The 24,988-nt window shown below is 33.7% G+C and overlaps 1 protein-coding gene across 1 annotated transcript in view; it reads right to left on the reverse strand.

Moving 5' to 3' along the window:
* The window catches only part of LOC107445747 (uncharacterized), a 34,898-nt gene that overhangs the window by 4,342 nt on the left and 5,568 nt on the right, over positions 1–24,988 (reverse strand). Inside the window, exons 2-7 of the mRNA XM_016060223.5 lie at positions 21,113–21,241; positions 17,642–17,773; positions 11,628–12,765; positions 8,364–8,638; positions 4,537–4,715; positions 917–1,100 (exon numbers count right to left, since the gene is read on the reverse strand). Of these exons, the coding sequence (XP_015915709.3) occupies positions 917–1,100; positions 4,537–4,715; positions 8,364–8,638; positions 11,628–12,765; positions 17,642–17,773; positions 21,113–21,241 (2,037 nt within the window). The remainder of the gene's footprint in view (positions 1–916; positions 1,101–4,536; positions 4,716–8,363; positions 8,639–11,627; positions 12,766–17,641; positions 17,774–21,112; positions 21,242–24,988) is intronic.

Raw genomic sequence — 24,988 nt, forward strand, 5'->3', positions numbered from 1 at the left:
ATTATTAATATTTTTTTTTTTAATGCCGGGCACTTGGAACTATTGTCCATTGGCCACAGAAATTGCCAGAACTGCTAATTCTCTTTTCGTTACCCAGTGGCCACCTGTGGCGAAACCACAGCGATGGAGCAGCGTCACCCACGTCACACTATCACAACCCGTTTATAGGGAGGGTCACATTCACACACAAAGGAGAAAGGACATCCATGCCTTGCCCGGGATTCGAACCCAGAACCTTTCTGATGCAAGGACAGTTCCCTGCCCCCTACACAGACCGGTCGGCTTTATTATTAATATTTAAAAACGTATTATTGAACTTCTATCGATTATTTAACTTCTTTTAACGAAATTGTATAGTTGATATAATTATAATTTTGAAATGGAAAAAAAATCTATCTAGTTTCTTATGGAACTAGTGCAATCAGACGACCATAATGTTAAACAAAAACTAATAAAAAATTTTTTCATTGAATAAACCAAATGGATGTAAGCTCGCACGATTCTCATTTCTAAATTTCATCCATGTATTTCTCTAAATTCGCATTCCAAGTCCATGTTTTCAGTTCGAAGGCAGATTTGAATAGAAAACAAACAGTTGTAAACAGCTTGCTTGTAGCGTATTATTGCTTTATTGAAATTACATACATTTGCAGGCTTGTTTGTTCAATTTAGGATTATAAACCTTTGTCAAGTCGATGGACAGATGGGACATCACTGGTTACGGCGGGATTCGAACCCGCTGCGTTCACAGTGCGTTTGACGGACGATACCGCTCGGCAAGGGAGGCCCCTTTGTAGCGTAAATCACGCCAACAAAAGCGTAAGGAAGCGCCCTAATAATTAAAAGATAACTTTTATTGTGACATCTTTGAAAAACGACTCATTATGAGTGAAATTCAGAAATAAGTAATTCAGACCTTTTTTGGCAGGATTGCAGTTCATGTTTCTCAGATGTAGCAGACTTCTTCCACTCAAAGCGGGAAGTACCCAATAGGTGGCCAAAAAATCTCCGAAAGATCCATCTTGGCGCTGTTGATGTTTCAGAAAACTCATTGTTTTATCTGCTTCCCAGTTATCCGTCTCGTTTGTCGACATTAGGGCCTATGATAGAAAAATAAAAAAACAACTTATATTTTTTCTAAACCGTTAAAAGGAATGCTGAACCATTATCTTAATTCTTGAATATTACAATACCATTTCTATCAATTCGGACATTTACTAAAGTGATTGTCAACATTCACCGTGTTAAACCACCCATTTCGGACATTCACCGTAACATATGCGCAATTTTACTGTAGTATTATATATTACTATCCAAGTATTTAAATTTGGCAGCAGCGTGCAAATTCTTTTTGCAGTTTTAAGAAAAGGTTTGATTGTTAGAAATATTTCATTTTCTTTTTTTTACATTGCTCCGAAATTCAATGAAAAAACTGAACTCCGATTGGAGTAAAAAATAAAACTTTGATCTGTGTAAAAAGGTAAAATTTAATTTTGTAAAAAAAAATATAATTGGATTGGTGTCTAAAATAAAAAAAAATTATTTTGTTTTCAATCTAATAAGTGAGCTGATTCTGATATAACAGTTCCATCGATTTCGACATAATTAAATGTTATTTGTTGATTTTCTTAGATTAAAATTCGCGATCGCAACACTCGAATACGCCATCTGGGGAGAGACCGGTTTCATGCCCTTCTCCCTTCCCTCTCCTCCTCTTTTCAGTTATATAGGAATGTACTACGATATTTTCCCTTTTCTTAATATTTTTCCTTTTTACTTAATAAAAATATTTTTTAAAATTTACGTGATACTTTTCTTTAGAACTATGTTTAATGTAGTTTTCAGTTCCATGTAGTTTTTCAAGTTAAAAGATTCTAATCTATATGAAAATCAAGAGAGAAACTAACGTATTTCCTTCCTCTATGACTTTCCACACGCTAATGGGGAAAGCATGTAAAGTGTTGCCATAGGAAAAGAGTTCTGCTCTACGCCACCTGCAGCCCATTTCGATCGCCAATGAAGAAAAAAATATTTGGCCAATTTTTTCAATAATTCACATTAATTGCAAAAAAAAAAAAATTTTTTTTTCAAGACATTTGTTTTCTTTCATAATTTTTTCAGTATTTATGTATTATTCAGGTGATAGTTTAATTAATCCAGCCCCTAATACTATATAGGTAACGTCAATAACTTTTAAAAACAATCGCTGCCAAATACTGAAAACCGCCAAAAAGTACCGATCCAGTACTTTAAAACTACTTTAATACAATAATATAAGGATGTTGCTGTTGTTGTTCATTTACGTCGCACTAGAGCTGCACAATGGGCTATTGGCGACGGTCTGGGAAACATCCCTGAGGATGATCCGAAGACATGCCATCACAATTTTGATCCTCTGCGGAGGGGATGGCACCCCCGCTTCGGTTGCCCGACGACCTGCACGCGAAATCGAGCACTTTACGGTAGTTTAACGAGGACCCATACCGCACACCCTCAGTCCCTACGCAGACTGATCCAAGTGGTCACCCACCCGCACACTGACCGCAGCCAGTGATGCTTGACTTCGGTGGTCTGATGGGAACCGTGTCTTAACGATCAGTCCACTGCGGGACCAATAATATAAAGAATAACTCGTAAACTCTATGAAGAATACCAAACAAGTGCAAGCCAAAGAATGACCATGATCCAAAAAAAAAAAAAAAAAACTGAATAATAAATATATATAAAAAAAAATAGGTTGTGAATAGTAAAACTGTACGAGCACTCTACCGGACAAGAGTTACAATAGATCGTACTATCAACAAATATAGCGTACCTTCGAGCTTTTTCCGACTTCGATTGATCAGTTGTTTTTAAGTTTATCTTTTGTTCTTGCTTTAATACATGGAATAAATAACGTGTATAAATAGGATGTAATTTTTAATAACTATAAATTAAAGTTTGCAATGCCGATTCATTCCACAGACGTGATTTTGCCATATTTTGAAATTTGAATGTTGCATTGTTATATAAATAGCAAAAAAATAATTTTATATTCTTATTACCCATTGGCAAAATGGGTGTTGTTTTGGGTTATATGGCGTGCTCACTTTATTTGGACGTCATCACACTTTTCAACTGTGTTCAAGAATAATAGTAAACAGTGCGCATGCGTTGCTATGGCGACCGCTGCTGTTTGATAATTTTTTTATAATTCTTTTTTTTTCACCAACACTCATTCTTAATGTATTTACATAATAATAATTTATAGTATTTTTACATTCTTTTATTTATTATTTTGCTTGAATACTCGATATTTATATTATTTTTTGTTTGAAGCTCCAACTCATTCTCGAGTAAAGAAATATATATGCTAACTCATTTACATACTTTGAGTAGGGGAGAGTGGGGTCAATTGTAACAGGGTACGATTGTAACAGAGCAAAAATTTCGAGTGTCAGGTTCTAGATTTGGTTTCTAGGTGGCGCACAATGTGTATTTAATAAATCTACATGTACACCCCTGCTGGCGACCATTTTTATGTACTTTTGAAAAAGTTACATCACAAAAGATATTTTAACGCTACGTAAGTACTTTTTTTGGTATTAGAATATTATATTGTAACAAAGTAATTTTGTTTAAACAAATAAAAATTATTAACCGAATACGTAAGTGGAAAATTATTAACCGAATAATATTGGACACCTTAATTAACATTTCAAAAGAAAAAAAGATTAGTTTTGTTAATTAACTAGCATTGTTTTTAACAAATGAAGCTGAAATGGCGTCTTGGGGACGATTGTAACAATAAGTAAAGGGACAATTGTAACAGCTGAAAATAAAATTCATAATTTCAATTGCAATTGTTTAACCCCTTAGGTCCCATTTCTTATGTTTACAAACCATTACTTAACTCTTTAAGAATCACCAATAGTTTCCTACATCATTTATATTATGTTGCATGTGCATTATTTTATTTGTCACCTTTCACAGCATAAATTAAAATTTTTAACCCTTTAAAGTTAAAAGTTTAACCCTTTAGGTCTCTGCTCATTATTATTTTTACTCCTAAAATATCACTACTATTTTGATCAATAAAAAATATATCACAACTATGATAATATGTATAATTAACTATGTTTTAGTTGAATTTATGAACTGTTACAATTGACCCCGTAAGTGGGGACAATTGTAACAAGTGCACAACTGTCAAAAATTGTTAATAACTAATATAATTACATTTAAAATAAAGTATTTTTTTTTCTAGTAGAGGATAGTCCACTTTACTCGACTGTCAATTAATACTAATAATATATTGGATTTTTTGTTAGTTAAAAATATTTAAGTAAAAAGTTTTACAATTGACCCCACTCTCCCCTATATATTTTATTGCAGTTTAAACAATTATGAATGAAAGCATGAGTGACATATTTAACTAACGTTACTGGGTGGTAAAAGCTCTTGCTGTGCCATTGAGATGAGAGTATATAAAAATATTGTAACTATGATTTTTTGAAAACTATAGCGTTGCTCGCTATAGAAATTTAGTGAACTCACTTGTGCCGCGAGTGCTGTAGTATAAACACTTCCAAAACTTCCATCTTCGGCAACATATTGTAAAAGTCTAGAGATTGCGTCATTCAATCTACTTCGAAGTGATCTGCTGTAGTTTGAATCTTCAATAGAACTCTGATGAACGTAGCAAGAAAATGCCAGGATGGCTGCAATCAGCGTATCTGCGTAGAAATATCACGAATTCAAAAGGATATTTTAATTCAATTCAATTGTGCAGTATTGTATTTTCATAACGAATACTGACTTTAAGCTGATTTTTCTGAAAATTCATACTAACTCAGTTTCCATTTTTATAGTTATTATGTTTACAAGTTCTTTCAATTTATTTGCACGCATTTGTGTTCTAAATATGTTTAGCGAATGGAATTCTGATTCAAACTAAAAGAATTTTAGATTATGGCTACATGAAGAAGTTTTTAAAAAACGAAAAATAAAACGATGTACGAGTACAAAAAAAAAGGAACCACTTAATAACTTCCGAAGTAATGATCGGATTTTCAAGTGCTAGGACTCAATCATGGGTGTGAAGTTAGATACGAAAATGCATTTTATATTTTAGTTCAGCAAAAACGTACTTTTCTGGAAAAAAACCCCCTTTTTTTTTGGTGTAGATGGATTCATGATTCTTGACCCTCAAAATATGAGGGGTAGCTGCAATTTTAATTATATCTCAATAGTGGAGAATGATCGATAGTTTGAACGCTTTAATTTCACTGTTTGTTTTTTCGCCATATCTCTTAAACTAATAAAACGAATCAAAACTAAATTTTGTACACAAATACAAAACTTGCTTGTCAAAAAATACAAGAATTGTTTATTATCATTATTTATAATTTTTTTTATTATTTACTATAGTAATAATAAAAAAAGTTTGAATTGTTGAACAAATTTTTACTTAGTGTTAAATGACTTAATTCAAAGGAAATGACACGATTAGTTCTTGAAAAATCCAAATGTAAAATTATGATTTCTTAGAGATGTTAAAATAAGCAAAAAAGTGATATTTGCATCAAGTGGGCTCGATCTTTTGAAAGATCTCCTAGCTAAACTTCTCGAACTCGTATTTATCAAATTGTGGCTAGAGGTTACATACTAATAATTAGAATTCTTCGAAGTAAAGTACGTTTTTGTGACTAATTTGGACTCCACAAATATTTTCTCATATTTAAGATTAACAATTTGAACCATTTAGATTGAGTCCTGGTATGTGAAAATCTTATCATTATATTAAAAGTTATTGAATTCGGTTTCATGCGTTACTCTAGGATTGAAATTATCCGGTCTGATCAATTGAAAATTTTCAGATAAAAAAGTTATGAGGTTTTTTCAGCATAAGAGTAAAATAAATAAAAACTGAACATAGTATCGAACAATAAAATTTCAGCTGTGAATAACAAAAATCTCTTTTTTGTGATGCAATCAACATCAAATTTTACAAGTTCAAATTTCTAGCATGTTAAAAAAAAAGATTTTTAACGCACCTGGGCATATATTGAACACTGATTAGCTGCATTTTAATAAAAAATTGCGATAATGTCCATGAGAAAATGGCAGTTTTCTTTCTTTTTTGGCCGGGTTGCAATGCTTTAAAAACAAATAAATGTGTATTGAGGGTGATTCATTATATTATAACAAGCCTGTAGGAGATATCATAAGACGGAAATGTTATTAATAAGAGCTCATTTGAGAAAGCACATCGATTGTATTCTTGTCTTTCAAATAATTATTTTCGAAAATTGTATTCGGCTCAGAAATAACAATTTTATATAATTAAATTTAATAGTTTGGCTACTAACCTGTCAAGCTCGGCAAGTTGTTAACCAGTTTACTCAAATATAATGTTGTTATCGTCGGCCATTAAGGCAGGAGGGGTGCCATCTATGACCAAGAATTTGACTTCTGCCACACCCATACGTCGCTCCCGTTTTATAGACCGGACCCATTCACTCATCTATTCATTCCTCCACAGATCGTAATTTTGACCTGAACCAGAGAACGATCCATCTCCAATTAAGTACCCAAAGAGGTATAATTTGTTATGAGAACCTGAAGGACTTCGTGATCCGACAAATTTAGCTTGCACCAGTCACCATTTACTACACTTGTAATCTTCGGCTGCCTGGATTCGAACTCCCAGTCCCACGAACTTGAGTCCAGCTCCCTGCCAACCATGCTATCCCGGCCCCACGAAAATATGACAGAGAAGATAGCTATTTCTGGTCTATCTTAAATTCAATTTGGATAATAATTCGTAGAAAGTGTAAAATTACGGATAATACTGTCACAAGTGCGCACAAACAATCAGTTCATTATGTGGTGGTGCCCGTAGCGGCGTACTTCCTTTTCAGACATGAGTTATCATGCAGCTCTCAATATTTAAGATAAGCCTTAGATCCCTTCTAAGTGTGCAACACTGAATATGGATTTCATAAATGGAAAAAAAGTTGTATTAAAAAAAACGTTTGTACATTTTGACAATAACTTTTGTTTCTAACTCCAGTCTAAGTAATAAAGTGTAAATTGCTTGTATAAATTTATGTATAAGTATTCACAAGAAAGTAGAAGCATAATTTTAGTGCAGTATTTTTCTTCGTTTTTTTTTGTTGTTGTTTTTTTGTTGTTGATATAAATGAACGACGCTTATATTTAAATGACAGCAATCTATGTTGCAATTATCATTTATTTTAAGCCCAACAGAATTCATAACAATTAGAAGTTAAAATAAATATCAAATTTGTTCTAATAAGAATAATTCAAACGGCTCAAGTATTGGGTACTTTAATACCATAGTAAAGTTTCTTGCTGAAAGCAATTTGAAGGGAAAAAAATAGAACATATCTTGACTTCAAAATAAAATCAGACAATTTCAGTATTTATAACCGTATAAAAAATATTATTGCAATTAAACTTCTTCTAACTAAATTGTGTAATTAAAATGAATATAATTTGTAATTTTAAAATAATAAGAATATATCTAGTTTCTTATGGAACTAAGGCAAGTAGACAACCATAATGTTAATCAAAAACCACTGAAAATTTTTTTTAATTTGAAATTGTTGTAAGATCACGCGATTTATTTCAAAATTTCATCAATATATTTCTTTGAATTCACATTCCATCTCCATGATATTTTTTTTAATTATTTTTATTTTATAACCATCGTTGAACAGCCTACCCAATTTTTGGTTTCACGACAACTAATATTCTACTTAGAAGCCTTATCATTTTGAACCCAATCCAGAAGACAAGAAAACTCCTGGATCAAGTATCGGGAGAAATTTGCCTTCGTGGAGGACTTTTTGGATGATGCTAACCTGCATTTGCGTTACATGGAGAGGAAGCCCACGAAAAGCTCCCACGGTTAGCCTGGCGGCAAGGGGACTCTAACCCATGATCCGTCTACCACTGAGGATATTTTACGTCAGCACTGTGGTCGGTGCGAGCCGGATGCGGAATTCGTATCAACCGGCCATCGCCGGGATTCGAACCCGGCTTATGCTTATATTTAAAGGCGGACATGCGCAGTTGTTTTAAATCTTAAGAAGGGGAGTGAGCGGAAGCTAACGTAAAAGTGCGAAACCTTCCTAATCTTTGCAGAAACTATGATCAATATTTGCCGCACCATTTGTTCCACTATGTAGCAAACTATTATTGTAGCAAACATGAATGATAATATGATTCAAAACACTTGAAAAGTCTTAACAATATTTCAAAATATTTAAAAAATTTAATTTAAAAAAAAAAAGTTTTTTAAACTGGTTTTAAAACCTAAACCTGAGATAAATTTCTGATTGAGCCTCGTACATTACCTTTGCTTCTTTCGTTCGGAATCACAGTTATGGACATTTGATTCATCAAATGATGGATTTCAGTTGAAGTCAGACTCTTATTGGATAAGCACAGGGACAAGAACACAAAAGAATTCTGGTAGGACCTGCGTTTATTCTCTTGGGTCTTATCTATTTTGTACCTTAACTTCTCTGCCAAATCTATTCCGTGGAAATCAGTCGGATCCTCGCAAACAGCCAACAGGGCATTGATCGCCATAAACAGCCTATTTATATTAAAATCTTCAGTGTTGTTTCTGAAAATAAAAGCGTAAAATAAATCCAGTTGTAGGATACTGACGTTAGTTTAGACTTTATCAGTAGCACACGTGTAGTAAAATAAATACTGAATTCTGATTTATATTTGATTGTTTTATGTACTAATGTTATGTTTTATATTCTAATAAATTATATTCAACAATGGATTATTTATTTTTAAAACGTCGATTTGATCCTCTGCTTCGGTAGTCCGACGACCTGCACGCGAAGTCGAGCACTTTACGGTAGCACAGTTTAACGAGGACCAATACCGCACACCCTCGGTCTCTACTCAGACTGATCCGTCGCCATTGGTTACTCATGGGTCAAATGCTTTTTCTTTCTGGATTGACTCCGTCACACCATTTCAAATCATGGGTTGCTGTCTCCGTTTGATGTTTGTCGTCGGATTGATTTTCATATCCTGCCTTATGTACGCTTTTCCTTCTTCAACATTCATATCTATATATATATATTTCTCTTACACGGCCCCCCAAAAAAGCCTCATTACAACTCCCCGAATGGCAACGTTAGAAAATCGACCAATGATTGCTGCTAAATATGTCACATGGCAAATGTCGCGCTTTTAAAAACGAAAACAATAACCAGAGTGAGCATTATCAGGATGTTCAATTCAGATTCATGCCCTAAAAACATGATAATATTTAATTTAAACTCAATTAGGAATTAATTAATTAATTGAAGTGAGAATGCTTTAAAAGGCCGCTGTTGAATTGATATTTTTCTACTGGGAGCTACCTAAACGCCTAAAAAACGTCTAAGTGTTTGTATTGAATGCATTGAATTTTTTTATATTTCGCGTTTATTTATGCATTGAATTTTCACGCTTTAAAATGCAAAATATTAGTGAAGCTTCTATTGGCAGTAGGCAAGGTGAACTGCCAAAATCAAAAATCCCCGATTAGAAATGCAGCATGGCGACCTCCACGTGGTATTTCTCGGGTAATGCTAACAGCCATGCATTTTGTATGTAAAACATCCTTATTTTGTTCTAAAATGTTATGTACTTTATCACAAATGTTAATTAATATAGAAATTGATTTCAATAATGCTGATCACCAAAAAATATTTCATTTGGTGATAAAACAAATTTTTTTGTTCTTGAAAATAAAAGATTTTTTGAGGGTTATTATCTCACAAGGAAAAATTAAGGTTTATGATATTTTTAAATAATAAAATTGTTTTCTAAAACTTTCAGAATTTCTAGCATTAACTAATTTATTATACACATTTAGTTGAATTTAGGTGAGTAACTGCAATATTTGATAATTTGTTTCTCATTTAGCTAATGTTTTGATTTTTTCACCATGTACAATCTAAATAGCTAATATACTTTTTTAAAAGCCAATAAGAACATTGATAGAATTCTTCTACATAAGTACAATACTATGTCTTTGATGATAAAATACTATGTCTTTGATGATAATATACTATGTCTTTGTGCTAGAACATTGTGTTCATTGGCGAGCGAGCACAGCGAGCCATGGTTCACGGCGTGAACCACATAGGATTGCGTAGCAATTCTCGGGGGTTGGCGTGCGCTAGCGAGCAGGGGGCGGAGCCTCCTAGTTTATATTTAAATCACCGACAAGCCAGTCATTATAAATTTATAATAAAGAGAATATAAAAATAATTTAAATTATTATCATTACCTTAAAAATGCCTGCTGGTGAAAATAACGAGAAAAACACCAGCGGTCGCCAAGGCAACGCATGCGCACTGTTTACTATTACTCTTGAACACAGTTGAAAAGTGCGTGGACGCCATTAAATCCAAACCAAGAGTTTGCCAATGGGTAATGAAAAAAACTTTATAATATAGCTGTTGAAGAGCTCTTTTTTTTTTTATCGCCGATTCGTATAAAAATGTAGATTACTTCAAATTTTTCGATTTCTCCACTTTTTTTCTCCCCGCACCTTAGCGTTCGAGACAAGCAAGAGATTTTATAAGGTTGTTTTTGGACTATTTGTCACCAAGTCATTTAGAAGATTTTTGCATCCGAAGAATACTCAAATATCGTCACTTAGCCGGTTCTTCCACTGAGTATCTTTAGAAATAATGAATAGATTTTGCAATCTAAATGAATATTATATATTTCAGTAAAGCGAAAATAAGAACTTTTCCTGATAAATCTTAATTTTTTTTAAATATGTCACTTAACCGGTTCTTCCACTAAGCTCTTAAAATGTCTAGTTGATGATATCGTAAAATCACAATAAATTAATATTATTATTAAATTCGAATTCTCATGAACTAAATTATTTAATTACAATTCCAGCAGTTTGCCAATCGACGCATTAAAAGTATATTTTTTTTTCGTGTAATTTGTTGAATATTTTTTGAATGTTTGATAAAACACTAAGGTTCACCTTCAAGTTTTATTAAACAATCAAACTGCTTTTTTTCAATGGCCAAATGCCCTGGCCAAATTATTCGACACATAAAATTCTATGTAAAATCTTTATTACCAGGTGATACTATACAGCTTTATTGTTTTTGCTTGCATTTGTTTATGCTCTTGTATCAATTGGTTAACATTGTAATGCAATACGTTAAAAATAAATACAAACAGGAAGTATATAAAAAATCTCCCGAATACAAACCCATTACATGTATCTTTAAATATAAAAGCCTTGCATAGAAACTCGTGCAAAACAAGTCATTATTAAAAAACTACAGTGCGTCTAATAAATGGATCCAACTATTATAATATACTAATATAATACCTGATATAATAAATATTCTATATTTATGTAATATATCATCAAATATATCCAATCGTTGAATTTGTGTTATTATATATCGTCTAATTTAATCAATTGATACACGAGCGTAAAAGTAATAAAGCTGTATAGTATCATCTGATAATTAGGATTTTACATAAAATCTTAAAGTGCGTCTATTAATTTGGCCAGGCGCTGTATATTAAAATGGGTCATCACGGTTGGTAAATATATATATACTTACTTAAGTAAATCAGCTCCAATTTGAACCATAAATCTTCTTTTAATCATTTCTCCGTCATTATCACCATTAAAAAAACTGTCGTTGGAGGATAAAGCCAAAGCGACCACAGCCCTCGGAGTGTCTTTACCCCAATCTCCAGAATCAGAACGTTGCCTCAGAACCCACTCTGTCCCATTGCGTATAGACTGTACCTTATCTTTGCCATACAGAGAACCGTAATCTTTGGCGAAGTAAAAAGGTCTCCTGACCTTCTGTTCAGGGACATACGGCTTGAAGTGGTATCCAGAATTCCGTTGTCCATTCACTGACCTGTGCCCGTTATGGCTGTTATTAGGAATTGGACGATGAGGATGATGAGAATCGGAAGCAGACTGATAAGAATTGGAAGATCGCTGATAAGAATTGGAAGATTGTTGATAAGAATTAGGAAGATGCTGATAAGAATTGGGAGAGTGCTGATTGGAAATAGAAGATGGTTGATAAGACTTGGAAGAAAGAGGATAAGAATTTAAATGAGGTTGATAACGGATGTCCAGAGAATGATAACGGTTGGAAGGGTTCTGACTATGACTCATGTGTGGCTGATGATATTCGGCAGGATGCTGATGCTGATTTGCAGGAGCCCGATTATGATGTACAGGAGGCTGGTAATGATTATATCGCGAATTAACATTTTGATGTTGTTGTCGCCTTGTTGGATAAGTAATTTGAGATGGTGGGACATTAATAGGGGGACGCCAACTACGAGTTTTCGTTGCTGAAATAGGTGTAGTGAAGATTCTAGAATGCGTTTGCGAAATTGAATGATCCACTCTATACGCTCTAGTCGGAACTGTTCTTGGAAAAATTCGAGAAGGATGGTCTGATTCAGAATCTGTTTCTCTCAATCTTTTGTCGTAATAGCTAGTACTTGATTTTAAATGACCGTCCACAAGACTTGAATAAGTATCACGTGTAGTTGAAGACTCCTGCTCATCTTCTTCGGAAAGCTTTGTAACTGCTGTAGTTGAGAACGAAGTCTTGTGCGATGGTATACGGCTAGCTATCTCTTCACTTGTATCGTCATAATTTATGTTAGAGTCTGCTCTGGTAGTTTCAGTTGGCGGTGGTTCAGGGTTATACAATACGGAGATTTCACCTATGGGGTAAAGATAAAACTGAATTTTACAAACGCAACTAATTGAAATTCAGATTTATAAAAATAAAATTAGGTTTAATGCAAATTACCCTAGAAAATATTACAGGTTAAAATTGGTAACTTTTCGAAGTGGTATGAACACAAATTCACTCCAACTGTTGTAAGCGTAAAGCAAATTTTTTTTTATCTAACTGATTAAACTAGCATGGCAGTGACGCTACCTTCCAACTACTACGGGATATCAGGAAATACTTCTCCCAGTGGTAATGCATTAATATTTAAACAAAATTAAATTAAAACAATCTGGTCCCCCACTACATGTATAAAACAGTTATATAAATCATAATATAGACAAATATTTGAGCTCTCTGAAGTACTGATAAAGTTAATGAAAATTTTATTCGCTATAAAATTCTTTGCTTCAGTTCAATATGAAACATAAGTATTGTTAACTCTATTTATGTGCCTAGTTTAGGAAAATAGAATATTTTTAAAAGAGACACTTCTTTCTTTTGCTCTAGTTTGTACAAATTAAGTATAAATGCAAATAATGCCTTTCAAGAACTTTTATCGTGGAGTTTCAAAGTTTGCTACACAACATTTTCTACGTCAAATGTATGAGAAAAATTCTTACATTCCATAGCCGTGAAACACAGTATTATGTCATAACTGTTTTTTCCAAGAAAGTATTTTTATTTAATTCATCCAAAAGTAAAGATTAATAGGAAATATAGGGCCATTTTGCAATACAGAATATGGCTTCAAATTTCCTCATTTTAACGCTAATAAGCACACTATTATATCTATACATACATTGTAACCTATAGGGTGACATTGTGTACCCCTAATTAACTATAATTATTTCCTCTGGTTGGAAACATAAGTACCCAGGATTATAATACGTGTTCGAATTTGAATTTTATGGGTCAATATTAAAGTTAGATATAAGGTCATATTTTTTTACATACTATTAATTGCGAATTTCGTCACTGAACCCACTATGTTTACATCAGTACTCGAACACACGCTCCTTTAATCAATGCTTGAAACCACTAGCATTTATTCATTTCTTATAATCCACTCTCTCTTGTTTATAACTTGAACTCAATATCTTTACATCGATACTCTAACAAACTCTCCTTGAATCGGAGCTTGAAGCAACTATCACTTGATCCATTTTTGTGATGTACAGTCCGGGCCTGGATCTAGGAGTTTTCTTGTGTTCAGAATTGGGTTTAAAATTACAAGTTTACGGAGTTGAACATGGGTTCGCGAACACTTAAAATTAGGTCGGCTGTTCAACAACTGTTGTAAAATAAAATGTATGTATTAATAGTGCTGTGTTGGCTCAGGGGATGGACCATTCGCATTTCCAGTGACGGCTGGATGATGCAAATTTTGCATCCGGCTCGCACGGACCACAGTTAATGCCAGTGGAAGACGTTTTCGCAACGAGGGGAAGAATTTTTAAAAATGTCTTATAAATAGTTTTTTCAAATTCTGACACATATTCTTTCACTCTACATCAATATCTCTAAGCCGAAAAACTATTTGAAAAAATCTTTAAAGTGTCTTTCAAATGAACCCTTTAAAAGTAACTATTAATAATAATAACTAAATGAAAAAAAGCAGTGCCTAAAGCGGAAATAGGCTGAAGGATCCCTTAAGTGTTGGGTAAACAGAATTTTTAACCTGCCTCATATATCAATTGTATATATGCGAATTTAGCAACATCTGTGCTAAGGATGTAGAGGAACAAGGACAATTTTTTTTTTCGAAATGTTTAATTTATACTACTTAGCAAATCTGTATATTATTGATAAGTTTTATGCATATCCTTTACATTAATATCAAAATTATCTTTGAAATTAAAATGATCCCCTCAAATGCAGTTATTAATAATAATCTAAGATATATATATAAATGAATATGAGTCTGTCTGTTCTTTATAGACTCCTAAACCATCCGACAGAAAACTATGAAACTGGGCATGGAGATAGATCGAAGCACGAGGAAGGTCACTGTCGATATTAGAACATTCTGCGACAAGCCGTTCCAGCGGCATGAGCGAAAATCGAAATGGAATTTTCTGATTGGTTGAAAGTTAGCCATTATTTTAAATTTTGCTATAAACGATTCAGTTTTCAAATATTTTGAAGATAACAACAGTGATATTTTCTATCCTATAGCTCTATTCATTTAGAATTTTGTTCCCATTGATCCCATTGATGATTGGAAGAATATTGATTCCAACTTCTAGACACGATGCGATCAACTTTTAACAACTCATTATATGCAATTATATATTATTGATAAATTTTTAACAATTCATCATATGCAAAAGAATATTCAAATTTAGGCCTCCTTTTTAATATCGGGGTCATTAGAATTCACTCAAAACAAATTTTGCAGTTGTCTCCAAACTAAATTATTGTTGCTAAATTTCAAGCTTGAAAAATAAGAATTCATTGACAAGGGAAAAACCGTAATGCGTGTACAAAACAGAATTTTCAAAAATATTTTGTAGTCATGCTTATTTTTAATTTAAAAAGAAGTCTCAAATTGATTCAAAATGCTAGCAAGGAGGAATACTTGCTAAATTTATGAGGTAGGATGTTTGATCGATTAGAGAGTTGCTTAAAAAATGAACTGAAAATCTAAATAAAATCATCCTGATTCACAGCAGCTTATCATTAAGTTTAACATTAATTTAAAGTCTTGAGATATAATCAGTAATTTTCTTCTTAGTAGAAAAAAAGGACTAATATAAAGAATTGTGTCAGAAAATTAGTTGCCAAACTTACTATGTAAAAAAGTTTTGAAGGTATTTCGGAAAAGAAATTGAACCTGTAAATTGAATTAAGGCTCTTCTTGTACTACTGGAATGTAGAACTAAGAAAAAACGGCCTTAAAAGTCAGGAGGTGCAATTTTTAGTTTTGTTTTTTTTTTAAATCAAAACTACAAATTGCATTTAAGTATTTCATACTTTTTTAATTTAGTGATATTTTTCTTATATACACTGGTTATCATAAATTAAGGAAAATTCACAAAAATCGCGATAACTCAAGAAATTACACATGGAATTTTATGAAACTTACCCACAATATACAACACATAGTAAGGTATTAAACAACATAAAAAGAAATTATCAGACATTAATAGTAGTATAGAAATTAGCACATGTATAAAATAAACAAATTGGAAGTATCGGTTTGCAATAGAAAAAGTACCTTTAATATGGAATATGATTGCCTCTAGAAGCAATACAGCACAAACAACGATGTGTGATGCTTTCAATTATGCGGTCTATCAGTTCAATAGGAAGTGAGAGCCATTGCTCTTGTAAAGCAGTTGCAAGCGTGGCAAGGGTCTGAGGGGGCGGATTGATGGCAGATACACGCCTCCCTAGAGCATCCCAAACGTGCTCGATAGGATTCAAGTCCGGGGATCGAGCTGGCCACTCCATGCGAGTAATTGTTTCCTGTTGAAGATAATCATCAACAATGCGAGCTCTGTGTGGTCTTGCATTATCGTCCTGTAACAGGAAGCAATCACCAATTGCCCCGGCATATGGGCGCACATAAGCATCAAGGATGTTGTCTCGATAAACCTGAGCATTCACGGTTCCCCTTGGAAAGACATGGAGGTATGTGCGCCCTCCTAAGGATATGCCTCCCCAAACACAGACACTGCCTCTTCCGTATGCATCTCTTTCACGGATGTTTGATGGATGATAACGGGTCCCAGGTTCTCTCCATATCAAATAACGTCTACTGTCACTTTCTAGACTAAACCTGGACTCATCCGTAAAGAGAACAGGCCTCCATTGATCTGACGTCCAGTGGACATGTTGTCGGGCCCACTGCAAACGGTCTCTCCTATGGCGTGATGTGAGCGGCACGCAAATGGCTGGTCGTCTCGCATACAGACCACCTTCGTGGAGCCTTCTGCGCACAGTTGACGTTGACACCAACCTTCCGGTGGCTGCAGCAAGAGAGGATCTAAGATGTGTCGGAGTAGCGGTTCTATTCCTGCGTGCACTTAATGTCAAATATCGGTCATCGGCACTGGTCGTAACAGTTGGCCGTCCTTGACTGAACCTCCTAGATGCCGAATCTGTGGTTTGAAATTGCCTCCAAAGTCTATGAACCACAGATGGACTCACATTTAGCCATCTGGCCACTTCTGATTGACTCTGCCCTGCCTCTAGTCTCCCGATGGCTCTCCATCGTAGTTCTTCAGGCAAATGATGCCTAGAGGTCATTATTACGAATTGGCTATCTCAGATTTTCAATGTCGCAATCACAGTAAAATTTGTGTGCTTTCTCTCAAACTTGGACTTTTATGCTCCAGGCAGATGACGTAAGCCGAGTGCAGCGCCACTAATTTGCATATTGCAATTTTACTCAGCTACTCTTAGTGGACAACATATGCAAATTTTGCACGGTTTGGCTTACTTTTGAAAGAGTTATCGCTATTTTTGTGATTTTTCCTTAATTTATGATAACCAGTGTATATATGTTCAAAATTAGCTGTCTGAAATTGGGGTTAAAGTCAACCATTTGTTTAGCATTAGGAGATGGCAACGTTAAAATTTTTGAGGTACAATGAGTTATATCGTTTTTTTTTAATTAGTCAAAATGCTTAGTGATATAATCAAAGAAAAGTACTTGTAAAGATTTTAAAGTAAAATGTTCAAAAGTATAAATTCATACTCTTTGCTGGTGAAGAATAAAAATGTTGTTTCCGGTATATATTGCTATTTGATCTTTTGAAAGCTGATTTCAATTATTGTGTGTCAACACTATTTTACTCTCAAAACAGTTCGTGATAATGATGCAGAACGAAGAAAGCAGAGGCTAGTTAAATACTTACAGTTTTCTTCATCAGTATTATCTTCACAATCATTGTATGTATCACACTTAGCAGCAATAGGTATACAGATGCCAGAACCGCATAAAATATGAGTTTCTTTTTTTGCTTCACACTTATTTGGATCATCACCCTCTGAAATAGTTTATTCAGTATTGTCATTTCAGAGTTTGAGAAAATGACACAAAATATTTGTAAAAAACTTTATTTTTAAAATATACCCTTTTTAAATAACAAAATGAATGATATATGGATATTTAAGACCTAGTTTGGGTGAAACTACTCAAGAAATAGTTTTATTACTGATTTTTTAAAAAAATTATTTTTTTAAGAACACAATGTAAAATTGTCAGGAGTTAATTTTAACCTAACGATCTAAAACTTAATTCATTAGTTAATATAATCAAAGGGAACAATTTTAGGGGGAATTTTGAACGAATTCCCTTAAATTTGTTCCTTTTGATCAGCAATTTTTTCGTATCGAACAAATTTCAGGATTTCTTATTTTATCCAAAATAAGAGAAGCACTAATATTTGCTTAAAAAAAGCATAGCAAGCAGAAACGTTATGAAACCTTTGCGTGATAACCATGCATGGACATAAAATGGAAGAATACAGGTTTAATAGAACGCAATTCATGAAAAAAAAAAGAAGCAAGAAACAATTGCATGGGAATTATTTGGAATGGTTTAAAGAACATGAAATGATGTTTCAAGGCAACAATTTGATGACATGTAAAGGACAAAAAACTGATTTGTACGTAAATGATTCAGGATGTTTATTATGGTGAGTGCTTCCCTCCAACTGTTAAGACTGTCACACACCTAATTTACATGAATATGATAAGATTATCGATGAGACTATACTGTTCCACTCTTAAGGGGCCTCCATACCGACTGCAACAGCGATGTGAAACACGATTTCTCTTCTTTGCTGCAGTGTGTCTGTTGTAAGAGATTGCAAGTACCTTCACACCGCATGTGACAACAAACCTCTTTCCTGGCTAGCGTATGCACACTTTTCTTCTGTATCTAATTTTTGTTTCATAGCTCATTTTATCGTTATTTTTTGTATTTATATTATTATTTTCTACGTATATATTATATTTTATATTTATATTATTTTTTACATTTATATTACTTTAAGATTTCAGTACACGATTCTTCATAAATTGATTGGCGAAATAAGCTTCGTTTCACATTTTTACAAACATTGTATCAATAAATTATACATAATTATTTTTTTCTATTTTTTAATTTTTGCCTTATAATTTTGTCCAATAATAATTTAATACTTAACTAATCTTTTTATGGAAAGAAAATGCATTTTTTTCTGCATAATTTTTTTCTTACGTATTTTTATTTCGTTAAATGAAATAAACTAATGGAATATTAAGAATAAAATTAAAATAAATTAACGTAATATTAAATAATTTACATAAAAAAACTTAGGAAAAATGAAAAATAGAAATTATTTTTTTATCAAAAGTCTTGTTAGGAAAAATATTCGTTTAAAAACATTGTTGTGAACAATATTTTGAATATTACAAATATATCAAGTTTGCAACTTAACACTTTATATAGAAATGATAGAAAGGATTTTATTTACATATACAAATGCCTCAATAGGGGAGAGTGGGGTCAATTGAAACAGGGTACGATTGTAACAGAGCAAAAATTTCGAGTGTCGGGTTCAAGATTTGGTTCCTAGGTGGCGCTCAAGGTGTATTTATTAAATCTACATGTACACCCCTGATGGCAACCATTTTTATGTTCTTTTGAACGAGTTACATCACAAAAGATATTTTCACGCTACGCAAGTACTTTTTTTGGTATTAGAATATTATATTGTAACAAAGTAATTTTGTTTAAACAAATAAAAATTAGTAACCGAATATGTAAGTGGACACCTCAATTAACATTTCAATAAAAAAATATTAGTTTTGCTAATTAACTAGCATTATTTTAAACAAATGAAGCTGAAATGGCGTCCAGGGGACGATTGTAACAATAAGTAAAGGGACGATTGTAACAGCTGAAAATGAATAATAATTGAATAAATAATAATTGAAATAATTGACCCCGTAAGTGGAGACAATTGTAACAAGTGCACGACGGTCACAAGTTGTTAATAACTAATATAATAACATTTGAAATCAGGTATTTATTATTTTTTCTAGTAAAGGATAGTCTACTTTACTCGTCTGTCAATTAATACTAATAATATATTGGATTTTTTGTTAGTTAAAAATAGTTATGTAAAAAATGTTACAATTGACCCCACTCTCCCCTATAGTTTTCTCTTACATTCGCAAGTTGATAGGAATTTATGAGATAAATATTTCACTCTACGGAATTTCCGAGTGGAGCCACTTACATAACATTTTAAAATGGATACCTTTTATTATGTAGTGATCCTTTACAATATGACTATGATATACTACTTTATGAGAAGTACAGGAACGTGAGGGTATTTTTCTTCCTTCATTTATGATTTACTTTTTTACTTAGATTACGTTTTCTAAAAATTGTAAAAAAAATAAAAAAAGGATTAAATCTTTCATCACGTTTCAAATATGCTGGGCCTCTTTTTCTTGCTGAATGGTACCGTCGCATAAAGCCGGGGAAATGTCAGTCTGACATAACCACTGGTAGCTATATTTTATAGCACTCCAAATAAAAATTCTTGGAATTGCGGTACCTCAACTATCAACGATAGACACATAAAGCCTATAGCATAACATAGAAATATAACAAAAATTTTATTAGTAATTTATGTTCTTGAACCTGATTCATTCACTTAATTGGCGAAAAATTCCAAATATGTTCCCAATCTTCCTTGATTCATTAAACTTCTGAAAGTTTCTCAGAGCAATGAAATCAAATAATTGTTTTTGTTTCTATGAAAATATTTAAGTACAAAAAAGGTGTTTTTTTCATCATTTCTATATCTACCCAATTTTATCCGATCATGATGAACAATACCGAGTTTTTGCACACTTCCATAGAATAACCAATTTACACTAAAAAAAATGCAGCTTTTTTTTGTTCTTTAAAAATGTTTTATTTTTTAAGCTAAAGATCGATGTAATTTCATGCAAATAAAAATTAAAGCAATTCTGATTATGAAGTTGATTATGAGAAGAAAATTTAAGGACCCGGTATTGTGCACTGTTATCGTATTTATAAAATGTTCTATAATCGAAATTTCGTACGAAATTTTCCAAAACTTTTCATTCAAAATTTTTGTTTTTGTAATATTGAAATCTTACATGAGTCTCAAGTTGGTTCGAGAATCAAGTTCGCTCATTTTTCAGATTTAGCTAAATTTCAAGATTAGTTTGAATTTCTGAGAAAGTAACGAAGTTTCTAGTTTAATTGCATTCTAGTAGGTTGGTGCTAGACTTGGACTTTGTAGTAAACTTGGACTTAAAAAAAATTATTCATATTCTAGTTTGAAAAAAATAATACTTACTCCAAAAACCTGCTTTTTTGCAATAAAATTCATCGCTTCCATCTTCACAGTCGGATTTTTTGTTACACCATTTACTTCGATTCACGCATTGGTCACCACTGTCACATAAAAAGTGCTCTTTGCTGCAGTCTGTAACAGAAATATAAATTTTAACGCAAATAGTTACTTTTTATGTATTTTCAGATCACGATGTCAAAACTATGTACGGAGAGCAAAATAATAAAAAAATATGTATATATACACTGTTCAAAACCGTTAAAGGATATTGAGGTTGTGGGTTGATCTCGCACCACCTGAAGAATTGTTTGAGTGATTGATACATTAGCGACAGACATAGTAGCCTATATGTGATAAAAATGACATTTGTTTGGCAGGAAAAAAAATTGTCTGTTATTGAGCATTTGGGAACAAAAGGAAAAAAACACAATTTGTGCATATGAGAAAAACAAAGAAAAAAAGGTGATTCCTTCAAAGAAAATCGTTTTTAGTAAGGGCATGGTTTCCCCGGACGGTCAGCTACGTTGGAAACCTACAGAGCATCGAGTCAATGAGGTTATTAATGAGGGTTTGGGATATTCTGTCCCACTCCTCCAGAAGAGCTCTTTCCAATTCTTGGAGGGTTTGTGGGAGTAGTAAGCATCCAGCAATGTCTGCCTAGAATGCCCCAAACATCCTTGAATGGGTTCATGTCCCGACAACATGTTGACCAATCCATTCGTATGATTCCTCTCTCCAAAATAAAATCATACACCAAGTTAGCACGACGCGGCCTGCAATTGTCGTCCATTAACATGAAGTCATCTCTAATTGCTGCAGCGTAAGGGACTACAATAGGTCTCAGGATCTCATCCTTATATCGGCGACTGACCAGAGCTCCATTTCGAATGATATTGAGATAGGTGCGCATATTAAAACAGATGCCAGCATAGACCATCACTCCCACCCCACCAAGTCTTACACTTTCGTGTCCTAATGCAGTGCCACGTTCCCTCCAGAGGAAAATACGCCTATTATTAAAGATGAACAAAGAAACGGGACTCGTTAGAAAAAAGAATGTTGCGCCATTCATTTCTTATCCATTTCACATGTTCTGTTCTTCTCCATTCTCTGCGAGCTCAACGATGTCTTTCTGTTAACGTAACAAACGCCATTGGTCGGCTATCATACAGATCTACAGCGCGAAGGTGGTTTTGGACAGTTTGTGTCGGAACTGTGGTGCCAGTAGCCGAGCGAAAGTGTTGTTGAAGAAGAGTGGCATTCATATTTCGTTGTCTCCGAGATGTTAGCGTTAAATAAGAGTCTTCATTGGGTGTTGTTGCACGTCTACGCCCTTGACCTGATCCTCAGTCTGCATTTCCAGTCTCCAAAAAAAACGGTTCCAGCTCCTGGAAATCTGACTTTGTGACACTCCAATGGCTTCAGATACTTCGGCTTGTGTTGGGCCAACAACTCCCCAAGCTTCTGATTCGGTTAAATGACTTCTTTGAGACGCAGCACTCATTGAAACAACTCGCTTACTGAATGTCGATCATTCTTTTCCAAACACTACAAAAAGTATGTAGTTGCCGAACACATACTGCTGTCGAATATGTAGCCAAACATATTTTAAATTCTTAAAATATCTTAATGTCTGATATATCGTCCTGAAGGTCTTTATTTTAAAATTAAAAGTTTAATTACCTTGGCCATGAGTGTCTCGTAGAACTATTCCACCAATTATTTTGAGTAGAGAGCTGTTATCGACAATGTCAACTTTCTTCTATGAAAAGGTACCCCAACATAGAATCGAGTTAAGATGTGTTATACCTATAGTGAATTGGAATTATGTTTTTGTAGCGGTAGATACAACATTATGTTTTTATATTCTTCTCTATGCTACCACTTGGATTTTATTTTCACAGGCAAGGTAAAAGTGTATAAATTTGCGCAACCTGCGATTTCTCTCTCTGTTTCACAGCGGAACTCGCTCTTTTCCCATTCGTGGTTTGTCCCGCAGGGGACTGATCGTTAAGACACGGTTCCCAGCAGATCACCGAAGTCAAGCATCACTGGCTGCAGTCAGTGTGCGGGTGGGTGACCACTTGGATCAGTCTGCGTAGGGACCGAGGGTGTGCGGTATGGGTCCTCGTTAAACTGTGCTACCGTAAAGTGCTCGACTTCGCGCGCAGGTCGTCGGGCTACCGAAGCGGGGGTGCCATCCCTTCCGCAGAGGATCAAAATTGTGATGGCATGTCTTTGGATCATCCTCCGGGATGTTTCCCAGACCGTCGCCAATAGCCCATTGTGCAACTCTAGTGCGACGCAAAGTAACAACAACAACAACCATTCGTGGTTTAATTTTGGTTTGTTTGTGATGTTTGATTGTGTATTCAGATTTGAGATAACAGGTGGCGCAAGTTATCCACATTTTTGCGAAATATGCAATCATCATTAACATTTTAGGCGATTTTTTTTGCAACTTTATAGGGGTTGTTTACAAAATGTGCCTACAACATGTTTCTTTCTTTTAAAAAGAGGCAAAAAAAATTTTTTTTTAAAGAAACGTAAGTTGTAAATTACGAGATAAGACCTTGCCTCCAACATTGTTTCGAAGTTCATCATATTAAACTTCATTTCTAATAGTCCCGCAGTGGACTGATCGTTAAGACACGGTTCCCAGCAGGTCACCGAAGTCAAGCATCACTGGCTGCGGTCAGTGTGCGGGTGGGTGACCACTTGGATCAGTCTGCGTAGGGACCGAGGGTGTGCGGTATTGGTCCTCGTTAAACTGTGCTACCGTAAAGTGCTCGACTTCGCGCGCAAGTCGTCGGGCTACCGAAGCGGGGGCGCCATCCCCTCTGCAGAGGATCAAAATTGTGATGGCATGTCTTCGGATCATCCTCAGGGATGTTTCCCAGACCGTCGCCAATAGCCCATTGTGCAGCTCAAGTGCGACGTAAATGAACAACAACAACAACAACATCATTTCTAATAAATGTTTTGTAAATATTTCGCATATTTTCATCAGTGCTTGCATATATTTTTGGGTTTCATGAAATAAATCATAATTTAACCAATATTATTTTTCAAAAGTTTGCTTTTACATGATTATTCTTTAATTTCCATTCTCCAGTAGTATTTTTTCCATGATCTAAATTCTTTTACAAAGAAATTTCGATTATTTTAAACTTAAAATATTTGTATATCTGATATGTAGATGGATTTAATGAAACAATTGATTAGTCAAAAGAATCAATCAGTATGTATAAATCTAAATTGGAAATTCGGATAAAATAACTAGATATAATGAAATAAAATCAAACGTTTCAAATAGACTGAAAAAATGAGAAAAAAATTTGATTTTTGACAAATCAGAAATGAATTACTTTCGAAAGACGTGGAGGATATTTTCGGTAGTGATATAATTCCATAAAAAAATGATGTTCTTAGCATTTTTCTTATGACAAAGATCAAATTTTTTTCTCAATTTTTTTTATCCACTTGAAAAATATAGTTTATAATTCATTTTATTATTTTCATCGTTTTAGTTTTGTGCCTGTTAGATAAAGTCGGAACTTATAAAAATTTCCTTTGGCTATAAATTTAGCTTGAACTATTTATATTATTATTCTTTATTTTTTTCAGACGCAGAGCTTTTGTTGAAATTTTAGCATACTAGCTAGTATGGAAGCGTTCGAAATTTAAATGGATGATAATTTTTACTTGACAATCTGTTGTTGTTGTACGTCATTAAGGCAAAGAGGGTGCTTTTCTCTTCTTGTTTGCTAGTGGAGCCATCTATGCCGAAGAACTTGACTTCTGCACACATATACGTCACAGCCTGTTCATAGGGCAGACCCATTCATACATTCATTCATAGACAGATCGTAATTTTGA

The sequence above is a fragment of the Parasteatoda tepidariorum genome, chromosome 5, assembly GCF_982258835.1.
Source record: "Parasteatoda tepidariorum strain Cologne lab strain chromosome 5, Ptep-v5.0, whole genome shotgun sequence".
Taxonomy (NCBI): domain Eukaryota; kingdom Metazoa; phylum Arthropoda; class Arachnida; order Araneae; family Theridiidae; genus Parasteatoda; species Parasteatoda tepidariorum.